The 16,101-nt window shown below is 38.9% G+C and overlaps 1 protein-coding gene across 1 annotated transcript; it reads right to left on the minus strand.

Moving 5' to 3' along the window:
* Positions 1-557: 557 nt before the first annotated feature.
* On the minus strand, positions 558-14,184 carry pkp2 (plakophilin 2). The gene is made up of 13 exons (XM_083934730.1): positions 13,926-14,184; positions 12,391-12,461; positions 10,687-11,312; positions 10,404-10,542; positions 8,558-8,765; positions 8,280-8,457; positions 5,811-5,928; positions 5,275-5,436; positions 3,947-4,123; positions 2,883-3,036; positions 2,555-2,747; positions 2,266-2,353; positions 558-1,303 (listed from the first exon to the last, which is right to left on the minus strand). The coding sequence occupies exons 1-13, from the start codon at positions 14,110-14,112 to the stop codon at positions 1,235-1,237; spliced, it is 2,370 nt and encodes a 789-aa protein (XP_083790856.1). The 5' UTR covers positions 14,113-14,184; the 3' UTR covers positions 558-1,234.
* Positions 14,185-16,101: the final 1,917 nt, after the last annotated feature.

Here is a 16,101-nt window from a genome sequence, read left to right on the forward strand (position 1 = left end):
GCAAACATCAGCCGTGTAATCCCCCGGCACAGACCTCATCTCACACACTTGATTGTTTAATATGGGTTTAATCGTATCCATGCACTGTAAATCAAGTTCTTCAAAGTAAAAGGTCATAAAATGATCTTTTAACATGTATTCATTGGTCTTTGCTTTTGATGAATGAGTCAACCTTTTCTCACACATAAATCTCATTTACTGTACCTGTAGCATAAGGGGTTATTTACAGTATAAGACTTTGCAAAATAGTCATCCGTCATCATGTAATGTCTGACCTTTTTTCATACTCATTATAAAAGGTAAGAGTGATTTATTAGGGGGAACTAGTTGCTACACATAATAATCAAATTCCTCTTCCTTTTTGTTAGAGCTACTGTATTCGGGTTTGTTTTTAAGTCCTTTATGAAAAAAGTTTCTCAGACGACAATTAACAATATGTTTCTTTCAAAAGAGTTTAATCATTTAAGGGATCAACTCGAGTCAGACAGCAGGAGATCAGCTTGTTGTGTTACAGAAGGAAATCATTCTATTTATATATAAAAAAAAAAGGTTTCATACATTTATATAACAGTTCACTGGTTTGTCAAACACAATTATGATGTTAGTTTGATTTTTTCATCCTTCACAATTTCTTTAGTGTGAATATTTTTCCATTGTGGTTCTTTGTTCAATAAGTGTGTCGTCTGAAGTGCTAAAATAAACAAAACACACAAGACCGTTTTCTCAACTGTTGAGCTGCTGCTACAGTAACAAAAACTACACTAACATAAGAGAAATAGTTTACATTTCATTCATTAGCTTTGCTAGAAAGAAGTGTTTTCAGGAAAGGTTTCTACATTCTTCGGTCAGTTTTTCTGACCATGAGGCACAGAGACCGTGGCCACACCTATCTAACATATCTGATGAGGAATGTCAACAAAACAAAAGTTATGTAATGGTCTTCTTGTGAAGGCAGGTTCTGTTATCCATTATTTTTTCTAAAACATCCTGCAGAGGGACATGCACGCTAATTAACACTAATGGCAGCACTAACACAAGCTAAATAAATGTACAATTTTAAAGCAATTTCATGGGAGATTTAAGGGAAATGTAGGTGTAGTTCACTATGTTGTTCTGCAGCATTGAAAAAAACAAACACAGGTGGTCCATTACAGAAGGAACAGTGCATCAAGTGATTGTTGCCGTTTTTGTTAACAGGTGCAGCTTGAGTTTGGTATTTCTATATATCTTCGCCTCAGTCTCGTCCGGAGTTCACAGCCTTTGTTGTCCTTGCATTAATGAAATCAGCTTTCCTGTATCCACACTGTTGAGAAACATGGTCTTGATTATGGTCTCTATATGTATGTTGTATTGCAGAGGTTCACATTGGTGCCCCCCAGTGGTGGCATGAAAAAGACACTGTAGCAAGAGTCAGGATATTTTAAGGATATTATAAGAACCACAACGTAACCCGCACCAGTCCTGTCACAGCGTATCAATCTTCAATGTATCAGTGTTTAACAATCATTCAATGTTGTAACAAAAATAATTCCCCCTGGGGATTATTAAAGTATTTCTGATTCTGATTTATGTTATGTTATAGTGTACAAACATCACTGGTAGCTAAGCCCTTTGTTAAAATGAAGCAACTCAAAGATAAGAAGCTAATTAAATGACCTGTTTTATGCTAATTTATAGGTTCATAATTGTATTTTGTGTTTCCACGAGAACATGTTTACATGCTTTAATGAAATGAAAACACTTTGTTACACATTATTTTTCTCTGACTGTAATGACTGTAAAGCAGCACTCTCTACCTGTTAATACTATACCGTACAGAAGCCTTGACAACTTGTCTAAAGGCACGGTTTCTGAATACGGGCTGTGTCAATTGCATGTTTTGATACTTTCACAGTATTTATATAGCACCTGGACCTGATTTATAATGGAGCCTTTAAATTATCTGACCTAAAATAAATAATTTTACCGGTAGACTGCTATCTGTGCCATGACACTTGCAAAAAAACTGAAACGGTTCATTATAGCGTCTAACGTGGGCTTCATAAACAATGCAGAGCAACAAGATGAATATCAAAGAGGCTGCGAGAATACAAGCTGATAGGATGGCAGCACGTTGCGAGCAGCTGTGTCTAAAAAAACACATCTCCCACTGTGCTCACTGTGTGCAGACAACATTGGAAACCCAGATAAGTGACAAATACAGGGCGCATATCCGTTAGGAAAACATGTGTTAGACTGTAATGTGTTGCGTTGATCGAAACCCACCTTCTTGTAGGCCCCATGGAGATCACTGTGTTTCCACAGGGTGTGCAGCAGGACGCATGCTGCCTGACCCGCTCTGGTTGGCCCAAAACTAGGAAATTAAAAGTTAAGATTATACACATCAGTGCTTAGAGACGCTTGTGGATCTCGATGAATTCTGAAATGACAGGTGGTAGCCTCCCAGCTAATAAAAGTGTCATCACATTTTTCATAAAGTGCTATAACCATCAAACAGGAAATTATTCTGTGGAGGAGCACTTTACGAGCAGTGGTAAGGTGAGCGTAGACTAACCCTCTGTCCTTCCTGCTGATGTTGATGATCTTCGAGAGGGCTCCCTGGTTGACGATGGCTCTGACGTGCTGCGTGTCACTCTGACTCAGGTTAAGAAGGGTGTGACACAGAGAAGCCGTTACCTCAGTGGGCAGGTCGGTGCCGGTGTCGTCGTGTGGTAGCATCCCCACCACCTCTGGCAACACCTGGCTCACTTGGGGGAGGAGGAAACAAAGAAGAAAGCAAAATTAAAACAGGTACCGTCTGGGAAACAAAACGCTTGACAAACAAAAGAACAGGTTAATATCTAAAACCTCAAAGTGTCTCAAGTTTAAATGGAAACAGTTACCGATGTCAGGGTGCAGTTCTTGGTAGCGCGAGAGGTTTTTTATTAGTGATATGGCCATCCTCTTCACATTACTCTCTCCTTCCTCTAACATCTTCTTGACATGCTGAAGGCCATTTTCCCGCTGAACAATAGTGAAGGCGATGGCTTCAGTCACCTGCAAGGACACAGAGAGTTCATGTGTAATATATGTTGCTACTGGGAATTTTTTATGACACTGCCAAATGTTTGTTTACATCAATAATCTCTGTAAAGAGGAGTAAAATAGTGTTTTATGTTATTTTTTCCCCCATCTATAATTCCATTTATTCAGGCACATACTGCCAAATCAATACTCATTGTGCCTTTAAAATAACTAGTTGAATTAATAACTAACTACATCTAAATGCACACGTTTTGGATTCTTCCATTCCAGGAATTCCTCCATAATCTGTGTGTCAAGTTAGGGACTAAACAATCAACAAAAAATACCCGATAACATTTTGCTAAGTGAATTTAGTCTCTGAAGTTTTTCCATCACAACATCAAAGAATTACTTTCTTTTCTTTATTTTACATAATTATGAATCGGAGCCCAGACAAGGCAGTTTTCCGACCAGTGGAAAGAAAACAACCAAAATACACATTTAGGTGTTTATTTTACTACACTTAGACTATCTGTAGATTTCTCCTAAATTCACCAAAATGTACCATTAGATAATTACATTTGCATATTTAAAGTCCCTGTATTCGACATTGAGAACATTAATATAGCAGCAAATAAATATTTTCTATGTAAAGATATAGTGGAGTAATGGTTTCCTGAGTTTCTCTATTGTTTGTTTTGAAAGACGACCCGGCCGGACGTTATTAACGCTGTTATTTCACGTATTGGGGTGAGAGCAGAAGGAAATGTGACTTATAGACCAGATAAATACAAACACAGTATATTTCACTTTCCCACTAATATATTGAATTGCAGAGCACAAAGGGAATAAGGCTGCAGTGTCAGTATCTTTGTTGTTCTTTTCCTCTTTACAGAATGAACCTGTCAAACTAAACATTAAGTTTACTGCTGTCCCATCTCACCACTCCCTTCCCAGCTGTGATGTTCTGCAGCGCTCCGACGGCGGCCTCTTGGGTGCACTGACGCACACTGCGGGCCATCAGCGACAGGTACATCCGGATGGTGATGGCGCTCCACAGCCACTCTATGCCACAGGGGTTAGCCTTCTCCTCCAGCAGAGGGCACTGTCGCTCCAGATGCTGGCAAGAAACAGTCACATGGGCTGCAATTGATTTTGCATAAAGGGGGTTCACTGGGTTCATATTGACAACAGGAGGAAGCTATTATGTAGCAGATTTACAATGACTGATATACATCATTTATTTTGTCTTGTTTTTCTTGAGTTTAGGATGCATTTTAAGTTTAAGGCTGAGCATTCGGGCCATTTTGCAGCTGAACCATCCTGTAAATTCACATAATTCTAAAGAATTCACACTGTTCAATGCAGTTACTGGGGAGCTGCAATGCAGGATGATTAAATGGTCTAATGTGCATACAACTTGTGAGAAGCTATCCAGTCTAATACGATTTAGGGTGGCTAGCTAACTCAGCCCATTGTACAAAACCAACTCTTCACCATTAGCTTGTGGGTCGTAGTAGCTAGCAGAACAATATAATAGAAGAAGGGGTGTTTTGTCTGTGTAGTTTGTAATGTCATATATTTCACTCAGAAATATGACACATTACAAGACACTAACAAGTGGCATTATGGGAAGTGTAGGTTCCAATGTTTTGGGTGCTTGACTCATACTAGGAACAGGATCTCAGCCTCTGTCACATCAATTCTCCCTATTCTTTTTCTTCTATCCATCTGTAAGTCCTGCAACTCTATGGGAGTGCAAAACTAAAAATCTGATTAGCTAGTAACATATTTAGAGCACAAAGACGTTACACAATAAACTACTCTATCTGGCCTAAAAATGTGTCTCCACACACTTTGGTCCGGGACAGTTTTTCCTGGTTTCAGCTCGGTTCCTTTTATCCAAGTGAGCAATTATAGCAAAATTACAAATTGAACTGCTGTAGGTTTCTAACTACAGGTGACCCCTTTTATATTTTCACATCATTTGATATGAACTTTTTATAAGAATATTGATAAGATCCACTTTAATGAAGCATAGCAACACTAAGTACTGGGCAAGAATGTAAAATGTAGACTATCCCTAACTTTGACGTTTCTCTCCCTAAACATAATACAAGAGAAAGAAACATTTGATAGGCTTCTAAGATGTTTTTGGGGGTGATTAAACATGCAGCAATGCAGCAGTTATCACAGAATATTGCTCTCAAGTAGTATACCCCAAGAACATCTTCTGTATTGTCAACGAGGATTACTGTCCGAAGGGATTACCTCTGTGATCTTGGCACTGCGATTAGCAAAGCAGCCGACAGCTTTCCGCTCGGTAGCCAAGTTTTGTCGAGATTCTCTGAGATCTAAGGTGTACTTCTTAGGAAGTTCTGCCTCTATCTGGTAAGATAGGTTGTGCAGGATGCAGACGCAGTTCTCTGTGGACTTCAGAGCAGATTTATAGATAAATATCACATTAAATACGGTATAGCAAGCTGTTTATCACATAGATGTAAACTACTGAACTTGGATGGGAGTAATAGGTATAGATAGAGATTGAATTCGGGCTGTGACTGTTTTTAATCCAGTGAGAAGCAACGTCACTTATGTGAAGGACTTGATGTGCACTAAAGAATAGAAAAACTTGGGTTCAGAGTGTATCACATCACAAAATATATGCACAGCAATACACTTAGAAATTCATACGCATGGAACCCCTAACATGTCTCAGTATAGATCCAACCGCTGAGCAGTTTGTTGTGAAACAGACTGTGAAGATGATTGTTTTTCTCATGGAATGCCTATCATTTTTATTTCACCTTGTCATCTGTCTTATAGTCCGCTATGGCACCCCGGATGTAGTAGACCAGAGAGTCAATAAAATCCTCACACTCCCTCATTGCTTTCCTGCCATCTGGACCAGCGGAGCTCAGATTTCTGGAGACAAAAACAATCAAAACAATCAAGGTAATGTGACATGTGAGTGTGTTTCAATCAGATACGCAGCTTGCATTTCCACTGAACCGTATTAGAAAAGTCAGAAATGTTATAAACACAAAGAATTCCCACATGTCATAGCGAGGCATATAAAAACACGACGTCCCTTTCTGTCAAACAATCTACTGTAATGGATGCGCTATTTTGGATCTCAGCTTTTTCCCAAGCGAGTAGCAATCAGGACAAATTATTTCAGACTAACCATACACTTTTATGTAATCCAACTTCCCTAGGAAAATAAATACAACAATTATCCTCCTGCTCCACACAACAGGTTTTTTGTGCAGTGATGACATATAAATCGGAGAGGAACTCTCCATTTTTCTCATCCACGGGGAGCTTAAAAGGTTTGAGAATATGATTAGGAGAATAAGGATAACATTGGGCCAGCCAGTGACAGAGAAGAGAGAGCTTCATGAATAATTCAGTCTTTCACTCGTTTGACCCGTCTGTGGTTGCCAGGGGAGCAGTGCGCACGATGCCTCCTGCTTTGTAAACACAGAGATGATATACAGTATGTCTTAACAACTAAGCCAACAAAACAAAACATTAGAACAGAGCACAAGATGATGGTGATTGTGTAGAAAATAGGATGGTGATTACTTCTCTACTTTGGTGACTAGGCTTGGTGATAATTTAGGTTTTATTTTATGGTGTTAGTAGCTACCCTACTGAATTGATCATTTGTGGCTCATGAGGAAGAAATTGCCAATAAAGCAACCAACAGGTATGATTAGCACAAACATTATATTGCAGTGCCGTAAAATGCATTCAATTATGTTGTACTTTTGGCTGCCTTTTAATATCAGAAGACCTAGTATGGTGTTGTTTTTAGCAGGGTCCTCCCTATGTTCCCCGGGGTCCTATGTTCCCCACTCACAAAGGTTATGCCTTCGCGGATTCAATTCAGGATTTTGTTAGGGTTAGGGGTTACGGTTAAGGTCAGGATTAGGGGGTAGAGTTTGGGTCTACATAGGCCTATTTGCCGTGGAATTCAGCACTATTTGTTGAAAAAATAACGGACCAGGGAACATAGGACCATAGGACTCACGTTTTAGCCATGCTAGCTAGATGTATAGTGACTTCACCTCTTGCGCCACCAGCAGGTTCACATTTAAATGAAATATCTTGAAAACTGTTGGAAATTAGCGACTGCAAAACTAATGGCGTACCAATCAGCCTCAGTTGTACTTTGAGTTAAGTACTAATTAGCAGGCTGGCGGTGAACATTGAACATTGTACACTCTGCTAAATATCAGCACGTTTTATATGTTTTTATATCAATTGTATTGTTTATTTTCTTTTGTTAAGCACTTTGAAACATTGTTAACAAAAGTGCTATGTAAATAAACTTTATTATTTCTTTATTTATTATTATTATTATGTTATCATCATTGTGAGCATGTTAGCATGCTGATGTTAGCATTTAGCTCAAGTACAACCTCAGAGAGCCACTAGCATGGCTGAAAACTCTCAGGCTTTTTCAACCTTGTTAACCTGTCTGTATGGTGTTTTTTATTTGCTTCAAGACATATTATGAAATCAGAAGTCGATGCCATGGCTGAACATTTCTGCCTTGAAACCGCACCAACCAATGACAGTCTCAAAAGTCTGGATTCAGACTATCCTGGTTTCATACATCACACGACTAAGGAACCAATCCCGTACCATTCCAGTGCCTATGGCAGTGGTGGTGGGCGGAGCTTGAGGCCAGATCCAGAGAGAGAAGAGAAGCCAATTTTTAAAACTTTAAAAAAAAATTGTGTTCAACAACATATTGATCATACTCATAGAGTGCATACTTTAAAGCTTATATGGAAGAGGTCTCATATTGTGCTCATTTTCAGGTTCATACTTGTATTTATACTATTTTTATTTTTTACCATAAATGGAAAAGAGTAATAGTTCCTTCAGTATTTCCTGCTTTTTATTACAGCAGGATTCAGATGAAGGGTGATAACAGAGATTGTTTACTCATATCTCAGCTTGGCAGAGACGGATATTTTTATAACTCTGCCATCTGTTAATTTTTGCCCTTTGTGATATAAAATTATTTATTTTTTTAAACTGTGTTTCTTTTTCACTGCTGATAGATTCAAAACGTTTAACTTTCTCCATCAGTTTCCTTATACAGTATGTGCCATTATGGTCCACACTGATCAGAAAGTAAGATTTAGTTTGTTATTAGCTGAATATCTGGTACCAGTAGTGGTGTCTGTTTACTTTAATCAGTTAATCTACACTGCAAGTATCTGCAAGCATCTAGTTTCAAAGTTAACAAAGGAGCCTACCGTAGGCAGCCGGTAGCATTGTGGAAAGCGTCAGCATCAGCTAGGAGCTCATCTTTTGGGTTCTCGCCTTCAGAAATGCCAGAACTGGGTACAAGAACCGACTTGGTGAGGACGGACAAGGACTCTTTGGAGAGACGCTCCTTCAAAAGGTCATCAGAGGAGAGGTTCCACAAAAGACCTGGGTATGCGATCAAAATATACTTTATTACAGGCAAAGGCATGTCTCTCAAAATGTTACCTAAGCGAAGATATAATTCAAAGCTAAGTAAAAATCTGACCAGTAAGTTGTCGTCTGGTTTCCAAATCACGGCTGCTCTTCAGTGTGTGTAAAATGGTGGCCAGGCCATCATTTTCCTTCACCTCCATCTTGTTTTCGTTGCTCTGGTAAACGACATTACGTAGAGCCCCTGCGGCAAAACGCTGCACCTCCTCATTGTCACTGCTCAGGAGATTCAGCAGCTTTCGGATCCCACGGAGATAGTACACCTGGAAACAAGAACGGATGATTCATCGGCACACAGATGCAGCATCTACGTAAGCCGTAACATTCATAAACTGTTATACTATAACGATTTACCATGGCCAGGTCACAGATCAAAGACATTTAACAACAACATCAAAACACTTCCAAAGCCTTAGCCAAATTAGATCAGCTATTTTATTTTTTCTACAGAGGAAACTGCTGTAAAATTCCTGACATTTAGTATTACCATTTCAAATGATGACTAAAACAGTGTTTGATAACTGTCCTTTAAAAACTCACAGTAAATACTGTCCAGCATCAACCAAGGTTGGCAATGTGGGTTTGTTTTGTGTCAATGAAAACATGGCCCAAGGCAGTGACAGCCTTTTCAGCCTTCTTAGATACTAAATCTGAAGTGTAATCGTATTTTAGGTTTTTAAAAGGCTGACAAAAATTGGATTGAAGATGTTCACCAGAACATGCAGAGAACATCACTACCAAAGGATGTTACAATTTTAATGTTTATGCCAAAAGAAATGCTGCTTTGTTTGTTGTTTTTTTAGAATAAAATGCCAGTGTGTATTTGTACTTTTTGAACATACTGCAGTAATACGTAAAATTTTCAAATCTTTTCATATCATTTCTATGATAAACCCTCCCCAAAGAAATGTTTATAAGTATATATATTTAAATCAGGTTTCAAACAAAGATTTCTGTAACGAGTTCAAAATCTCTTCGGATATACTATAAACTCAACCTGACTTAGGGCTGTTGAAATGTGACACAAAAAGCCAAAGGGGTTGAGTTATTGTAATCACTTGGCGTAACAAAGCGCTGCAATAAGCTTCACACCATGAAAGGCTTTAATTATAACCTTGTGGTTCAGACCTTAACGCTCCCCATCTTATGTCATTATCTTGTCCGTCTATAGTTTGGGCGCGAGAATTGTCAGCTGAAGCACAGTGATGCCGGTGTTCTACAAACAAAGCCATTATGAAGTTTGGTGAGGGGCATTAACCATGCAAACCCATTAAGTTACAATGGCTGTTACTGGAACAGTAACTAGGTGGTTAATTGGTGCATTTCAACTGTACGGGGCTGCAAACATAATGTTTTTTAAACCAAACATTGTCCCAAACACACGGACCCTCACCATATGTACAACCATACGTATATATATATATATTTGCTGAAACTGTCACTATATCCTGACAGCACAATGAGGCAGATGATCTGTGAAACCTTCTGTCCCTGTCTGCTCCCAGAGCCTTCTCTTTCTGCTCCTTAGGGCATCTGCTAGTTTTCACCGCACCCAAAAAAACAGCCACTCAGAGCAGAGCAGTCTCTGACGCAGCGTCAATGGCTGCTCTGAACTCCGATCAGAGTGGGAAACTAGGCAGCGCTGACCTAATATGAACGTTACCAACTAGCTTTGAAGAGACAGGCGCTAAAACTGAGACAGATGATGAATACAGGTAAAGAGAGAATGTACAGACAGTGTGAGAAAAATGTGTTTTTTTTAACATTAAAGCATGTAAACATGTTCTAGTAAACCCTAAATACAAGTATGAACCCGAATACCCATATTATTATACCTTCAACTACAAATTATTTAAAATCACTGTAAAATTACCCCATACAATGCATAGGATGAAACATACCATCTTTTTAGCATCATCACTCTTGAAACATTGATTCTGTATGTGGCTGGCTGCACAGATCAGCGTTTCCTCATTATCCTGGGTCAACAGGTTCACAGCCCTCTCTAACGTCATCTCCGGAGGCTTGATCTCTGACTTCCTGTGTGAGTGGACAGCCATGAATGAAAAAAATGGACCATTCCTCAAATGTCTCCAAATATGGTTCATGGCCTAAATCACTCATTAGGACAGTGCAAGAATATATCAAATTATTGAATGAATACAAACAAACACATGAACTTACGTTGTTGTGACATTCTGTGCATGTATACGCTGAATAGGGATCTCCACTTCCACCTGCCTCCCCGTGTCCACCTCCATGCTGCTGACAGAGGTCGGGTATGAATTCATTCTGCGGAGCCCTTTATCCCCCCTCCTGACCTGAGCCAACCACGACAAGCCCCCCTCCAGCTGGATAGCACCGGCCATCATATCACCACTTGGTCCCTGCACAGTGTGTTTCTCCTGTTTGACAATACTCTGGTTATGATTCCAGCGAGAGCCATATTCACCACTTTGCTGAATTGCTGCGTTTGCATGCACAGTCTGCGGTTCAGATGCCTTCCTGTGTGACACCCGGTGGTAAGTCCCGTATAAAGATGTAGATGCTAGCGGCTGTGCGACGCGTGGTGCCTCTGAGAAGGCATAGCGACGAAACGAATCAGAACCAAGTGAGTAATCCAGCATATTTCCAACCCTGTGAGGGCGACTGGGCCCTGGGAGGGTGTACGTCCCGTAACGGAGGGTACTATGATTGAAACGACTGCGAGGAAACTCTGGGCTCTGTGGTGGAGATACTTCCACCCTCCTGGACGGTCTCTGTAAATGGTTGCTTGAAAGAGAGCGGTTGGTGAGGCCAAACCCATTAACCTGTAAGAAAAATAAACAAAAAACACACCAATTATTAAATGATTAAAGTCTATAGAGACCCATTCAGTCTCTTATTACTCATACATACGGAACAAACTCAGGATATCTAAACCTTTGCTGTATCACAAAAAATGCAGGTGGTGTTATAATTTTATAGCCAATAGTTTCCATTTACATCAGTTGCCATGGACAACGTTTGTTATTTTTTTTACAATATGCAATAAGCACATTTGGCGAAATCTGTACGAGCCCTGAAACTGATAAACTACTAATATAAATGATCCGGTAAATTATCAGACAAGTCAAAAATAAAACTTAATACATCAAAAATAATACTGTTGATCAAATAAATAAAAACGGATTGTAAAAAGATATAATAATAAGATTTATTTATGAAGCACCTTACATAACATGAAATGCAGCTGATTTTCTGTTGTTCTTTACAAAAAAAGGTATTAAAACAGAAATCACAATCACAAGATATTTCTTTAAAAAACAGGATAATAACAAATATTATGACAATGATAAAATAAATGTCAAGATATAAAATGTCAAGATATAAAATGCCATAAAACAAATAACCACAATGCTAATCAACTGATCCACAAAATGCATTACCTTTTAATGAATGTTATTAACTGATTAAAAGTTATTTTACTACTAATCAGCTGGTAAAATAAATTCAAACCTAATTTATTTTATTTTGTCAGTTCCAGGACTCCATACACCTCGAGCTCACACTGTCAGGAAGTCCCAAATGATCTTAAATGTCGAAGTAAATGTCAAACCACAGTGATTCATGTGGCCTGGAGGCCCTGAACATGAAGCAGCAGAGGACCATTTGACTACATTCAAATTACAGCGTACATTATGTCTATGCAGTTCTTCTTTTAGAAAAGACAGGCACAAAATTCAAAGCAAAAGAACCGATCAGATCCGTTTTATCAAAGGAAAAGGACAATCAGATGTTTATTAACCTTTAAGTGACACATAAAGAAGATGATGAATGTCACTTGATGGTTTGCGTGTGTGTTTGTGCACGCATGAGGAAATAAAATGAGGTAAAAGAGTCCCTTACCTTCATGTTTGGTAAAAGTCCATCCGTAGCATCAAAGCTCTTTGTGGTGTTTTTCTGTAAAGGGACACTACCTGAAACAAGTTGAGGAGGTTTTGTTAGAGTGTCCTGTTTCACACTGTAATTACCTAAACGCATGGAAACACTAACACTTCAGATCAGGGGGGCGACTCTTACAGCGGCTGCCTGAGCTACAAAAGTACAGTACAAACTCGCAGGGCTGTGAGTATTTGTAAAACCAAATGTGTTCATTTGCATTGAGAGGGATTGACAAGAGGAAGGCCTAGGGTCACGCAGGGAAGCAGAGAAGTGAGATAAAACGGACACTTCCCATCCTGTCTTTGTTAGTTATTTATGTTAATCATTCAATGACATAAAAATGCAAAGTATCTACAATGCGCAGTATATCTCCCCAAAGGGCCCCAAAAATATATTATTTACAGTAATTTAAAACAAGTCTGACACACTTTGCTATGTTGTTCGTCCATTGATCGATTAGTCAATCAAAACAAATTTAACCGGCACCTAATCATGTGTCATGTGCTGGTTCCTGCTGCTCCAATGTGAGAATTTGTTGTACTTTGTTAACCCCATAGTTATAAATATTTTTGTTTCTTTTATCTTTTTAACTTTTGTTTGGACATCTGAAGACAGCAACTACAGAATAATGTACGCACAATGTAACATATGGAATATTATTATTATTATTATTAATATTTTTAGCCTATTTTTGGTTGTCGACTGACTGGATTGCATAGCTGACCCGCCAACATCTTTATTATAGGCTAACAATACATAATAAATCAGGACGTAACCTGCGTGGAAAGCAGGCCTGTGGGTGAGATATTAAATTCAAGCTCTGTCAGCTGCCACATCCATCTCCCTTTAGGCGGATGAATGAAACTGCAGAAACCTGTTGGACAAGCAGACGACTATGTGGCATGCATTCCAGTCCCAGAAATGCCTGTATTTAGTCCAGATGATAGTAGACCTTCAATGGGCAACACAGCACACATCCCCTGCATAGAGATGGGCCCTTGAGAGGGAAAAATACTGTCCTGCTACTACCATCTTTGCGTTTTTAAATCTTGTATTAAACATAGTATATTTTAAATACAGGATGATGTCCCCTCCTCCTGCTTGAATTGTTCAAACTATACAATCAAATGAAACAATCCAGGAGATTTGTAGAAGTTGAACTGCTTCCAACTCATAAACAAATTCAAAGCTGCTTCATGCAAAGAGGCCACCAACAATCAGATGTTGGGGAGAATTAGGTAATATGGTTTCATTTCCTAATATGGTGTTCCCCACAGTAAATGAGACATCATTAAAGATAATCTTTGTTGTGATATGAATAGTGTGTGTGTGTGTGTGTGTGGGGGGGGGGGGGTGAACCACACCAGCCTCTGTAATAACCAGAAAATGACAGGATCTATCAAATAGGAGTGGCCTTGTGTGCATCTGAGGAGGTGTTTTTGTGGTGTTGTGTAATTTCACCCATCATAATCATATATAATAATAAACCTGAGCATTACCATTTAACACGGACTTTCTCGCCTTCCGCGCGAGCGTGAGCTGAACCTGTTGGTGAACGCGCACGCTCCGCTCGTTCGGGTTCCCTCTCGTCGAGGATCCGGGCTCGTCCGGCAGAGCCAGGCTGGTGTCGTCCAGCACGGAAGAGTCCTGCGCGGGTAACGCCGACTTAAAAAACACATCATCCATCGTGGACCGGTCTAAATCCGTCTCAAGAGGAGTCTGAAGTCGCTCGCTTCATTTCACTTCATTCAGCTCGATTGCTGCCGCTTTGTTGTCCCTCTGATCACTCGGTGGGTCTACCTGAGGGGGGCGGGGCTAGAGGCGGCGCACCTGAGGTGTCAGGTGTCTGGTTGGCTGCTATTGGTTACGTCATCAGGCTAACCCCCAATAAACTGAAAGAATTACATTCTAAAATCTTGCACAATATTTACCCCACCACTACACTTGATTCAAGGTTTGCAGATGTGGACAACAACTGTGAATTTTGTGAGATTGAAGATGAAACTATTATGCATTTATTCTGGGAGTGTCAGTGTAACTTTGGAGTTCTGGAGAGAAGTTGAAAGCTATTTTAGCATTCAGTACAATCATTTAACGAAGCTGGAAGCAAAACACGTCGTTACTTGTTATGAAAACCATAACAACACAATACAGGGGATTGTCAGTTTACTAGTTCTTCAAGGGAAGCATCATATCCATGAGGCTAAATTCTCCAAATCTCGACCAAACTTGAATTCCTTCAAAAATGAATTCTGTAACTATTTTGAGTCTATCCAAGATATTAATAATAAGAAATGTAATTATACCACAGATAAGTTACATGGCTTTTTTAAAGATTTATCACAGTATAGCCCACGTCTTGATTTAAGTTCTTTACATGTATTTATTTTTGCCTTATTTACTGTCTTTTTTCCTCTGTTTTATTTATTTATTTATTATAATTTAGCTTTGTCTAGTACTTTATTCACTTTATTTTTAATTTCCTTATCTGTTATTGATGTCACTCGCTCCGTTGTTTATATTGTATAAAACTTGTATTGTCTTGAAGATGATGTACGCCTTTTGATTGTGCAATAAAATAAAAAATGAGTAGTTTTATCTATGTTCCTTATTTCCTGTCTGACCACTCGTATTTTGATTGATTTCTATTCATTTTATTTTAGTATATAATTGAATTTTGAAATATTCATTATTATTTAGCTTTTTTCAGTTATTTACTTTACTAACTAGCTATCTAAGTTTACTAGCAACTAGTCTGCTTCTTTTATGCATTTCACAAGGAAATAATGGAAACTCAATTTAAAATTCACTTATAAAAACTGTCCAAAATGTGGTTATACATTTAAAAATAAGTTAAAAACGTAACTAAAGAAATGGTTCAACATTTTTGGACGTGCTTTAACGTGTGAATGAGAGGTTTAGGTGCTGGTATGGAAGATTTGGTTTCTCTAGTTATTTTTTCTCTCTTTTCATCTCTACTTGTTTCTTTTTAGCATTTTAGCTAGCTGTCTCCAACTGCCTACAGTCTTTTTGCTAAGCTAAGCTAACCAGCTCCTGCCAGCCGTCTCCAAATTCTCCTAATTTTGGTATGTAACCCCTGGTGGTGAGTATGCGCAGTAAGAGATGTCTTTAGAGTCAGTAGTTGCCTTCATGAGCGGTTTGCCACAGTGATGCACTGCGCCGCCCTCTTTGGCTTGAGTTGTAAGGGGAAACCGCAGCCAGACACAAGAGCCAGGTCTCAACAGGTGTGTTTTTCCAGGGAAAGGAGCCAGTCTCTGTCTTTACTTTCAGACATTTTTGATAACGTCTGATCTTATCTGGCCTTTAGATTTGCACTTTATGCTGTTGACAAAGATGCAGGCAGCTGCTTGGCATTTTTCCCCGGATGAGAACAAAGACCAACTTTTATTGTTGGAAATGCTTTAAGCGTTCAACAGCATTACTTCATGGTTTTAAAACTATGATTTAAACTATGATGAGCTGGCCTCTGATTGGTTCTCACAGATCTGGCCTTTTGCACAATTTCAGCTATTTTAATATTCTTTTTTAAATGTTAAACTTTTTTTTTATACTTTTGCACATATTCAGCTTTTTAAATATTCTTTTGAAATATTCAGGTTCATTTTTATATTTTTGCACACATAAAGCTGTTTTGCACTGTAGCTTCAGCATCAG

Source organism: Echiichthys vipera, assembly GCF_963691815.1.
Source record: "Echiichthys vipera genome assembly, chromosome: 20".
In the NCBI taxonomy this organism is placed as follows: Eukaryota; Metazoa; Chordata; class Actinopteri; order Perciformes; family Trachinidae; genus Echiichthys; species Echiichthys vipera.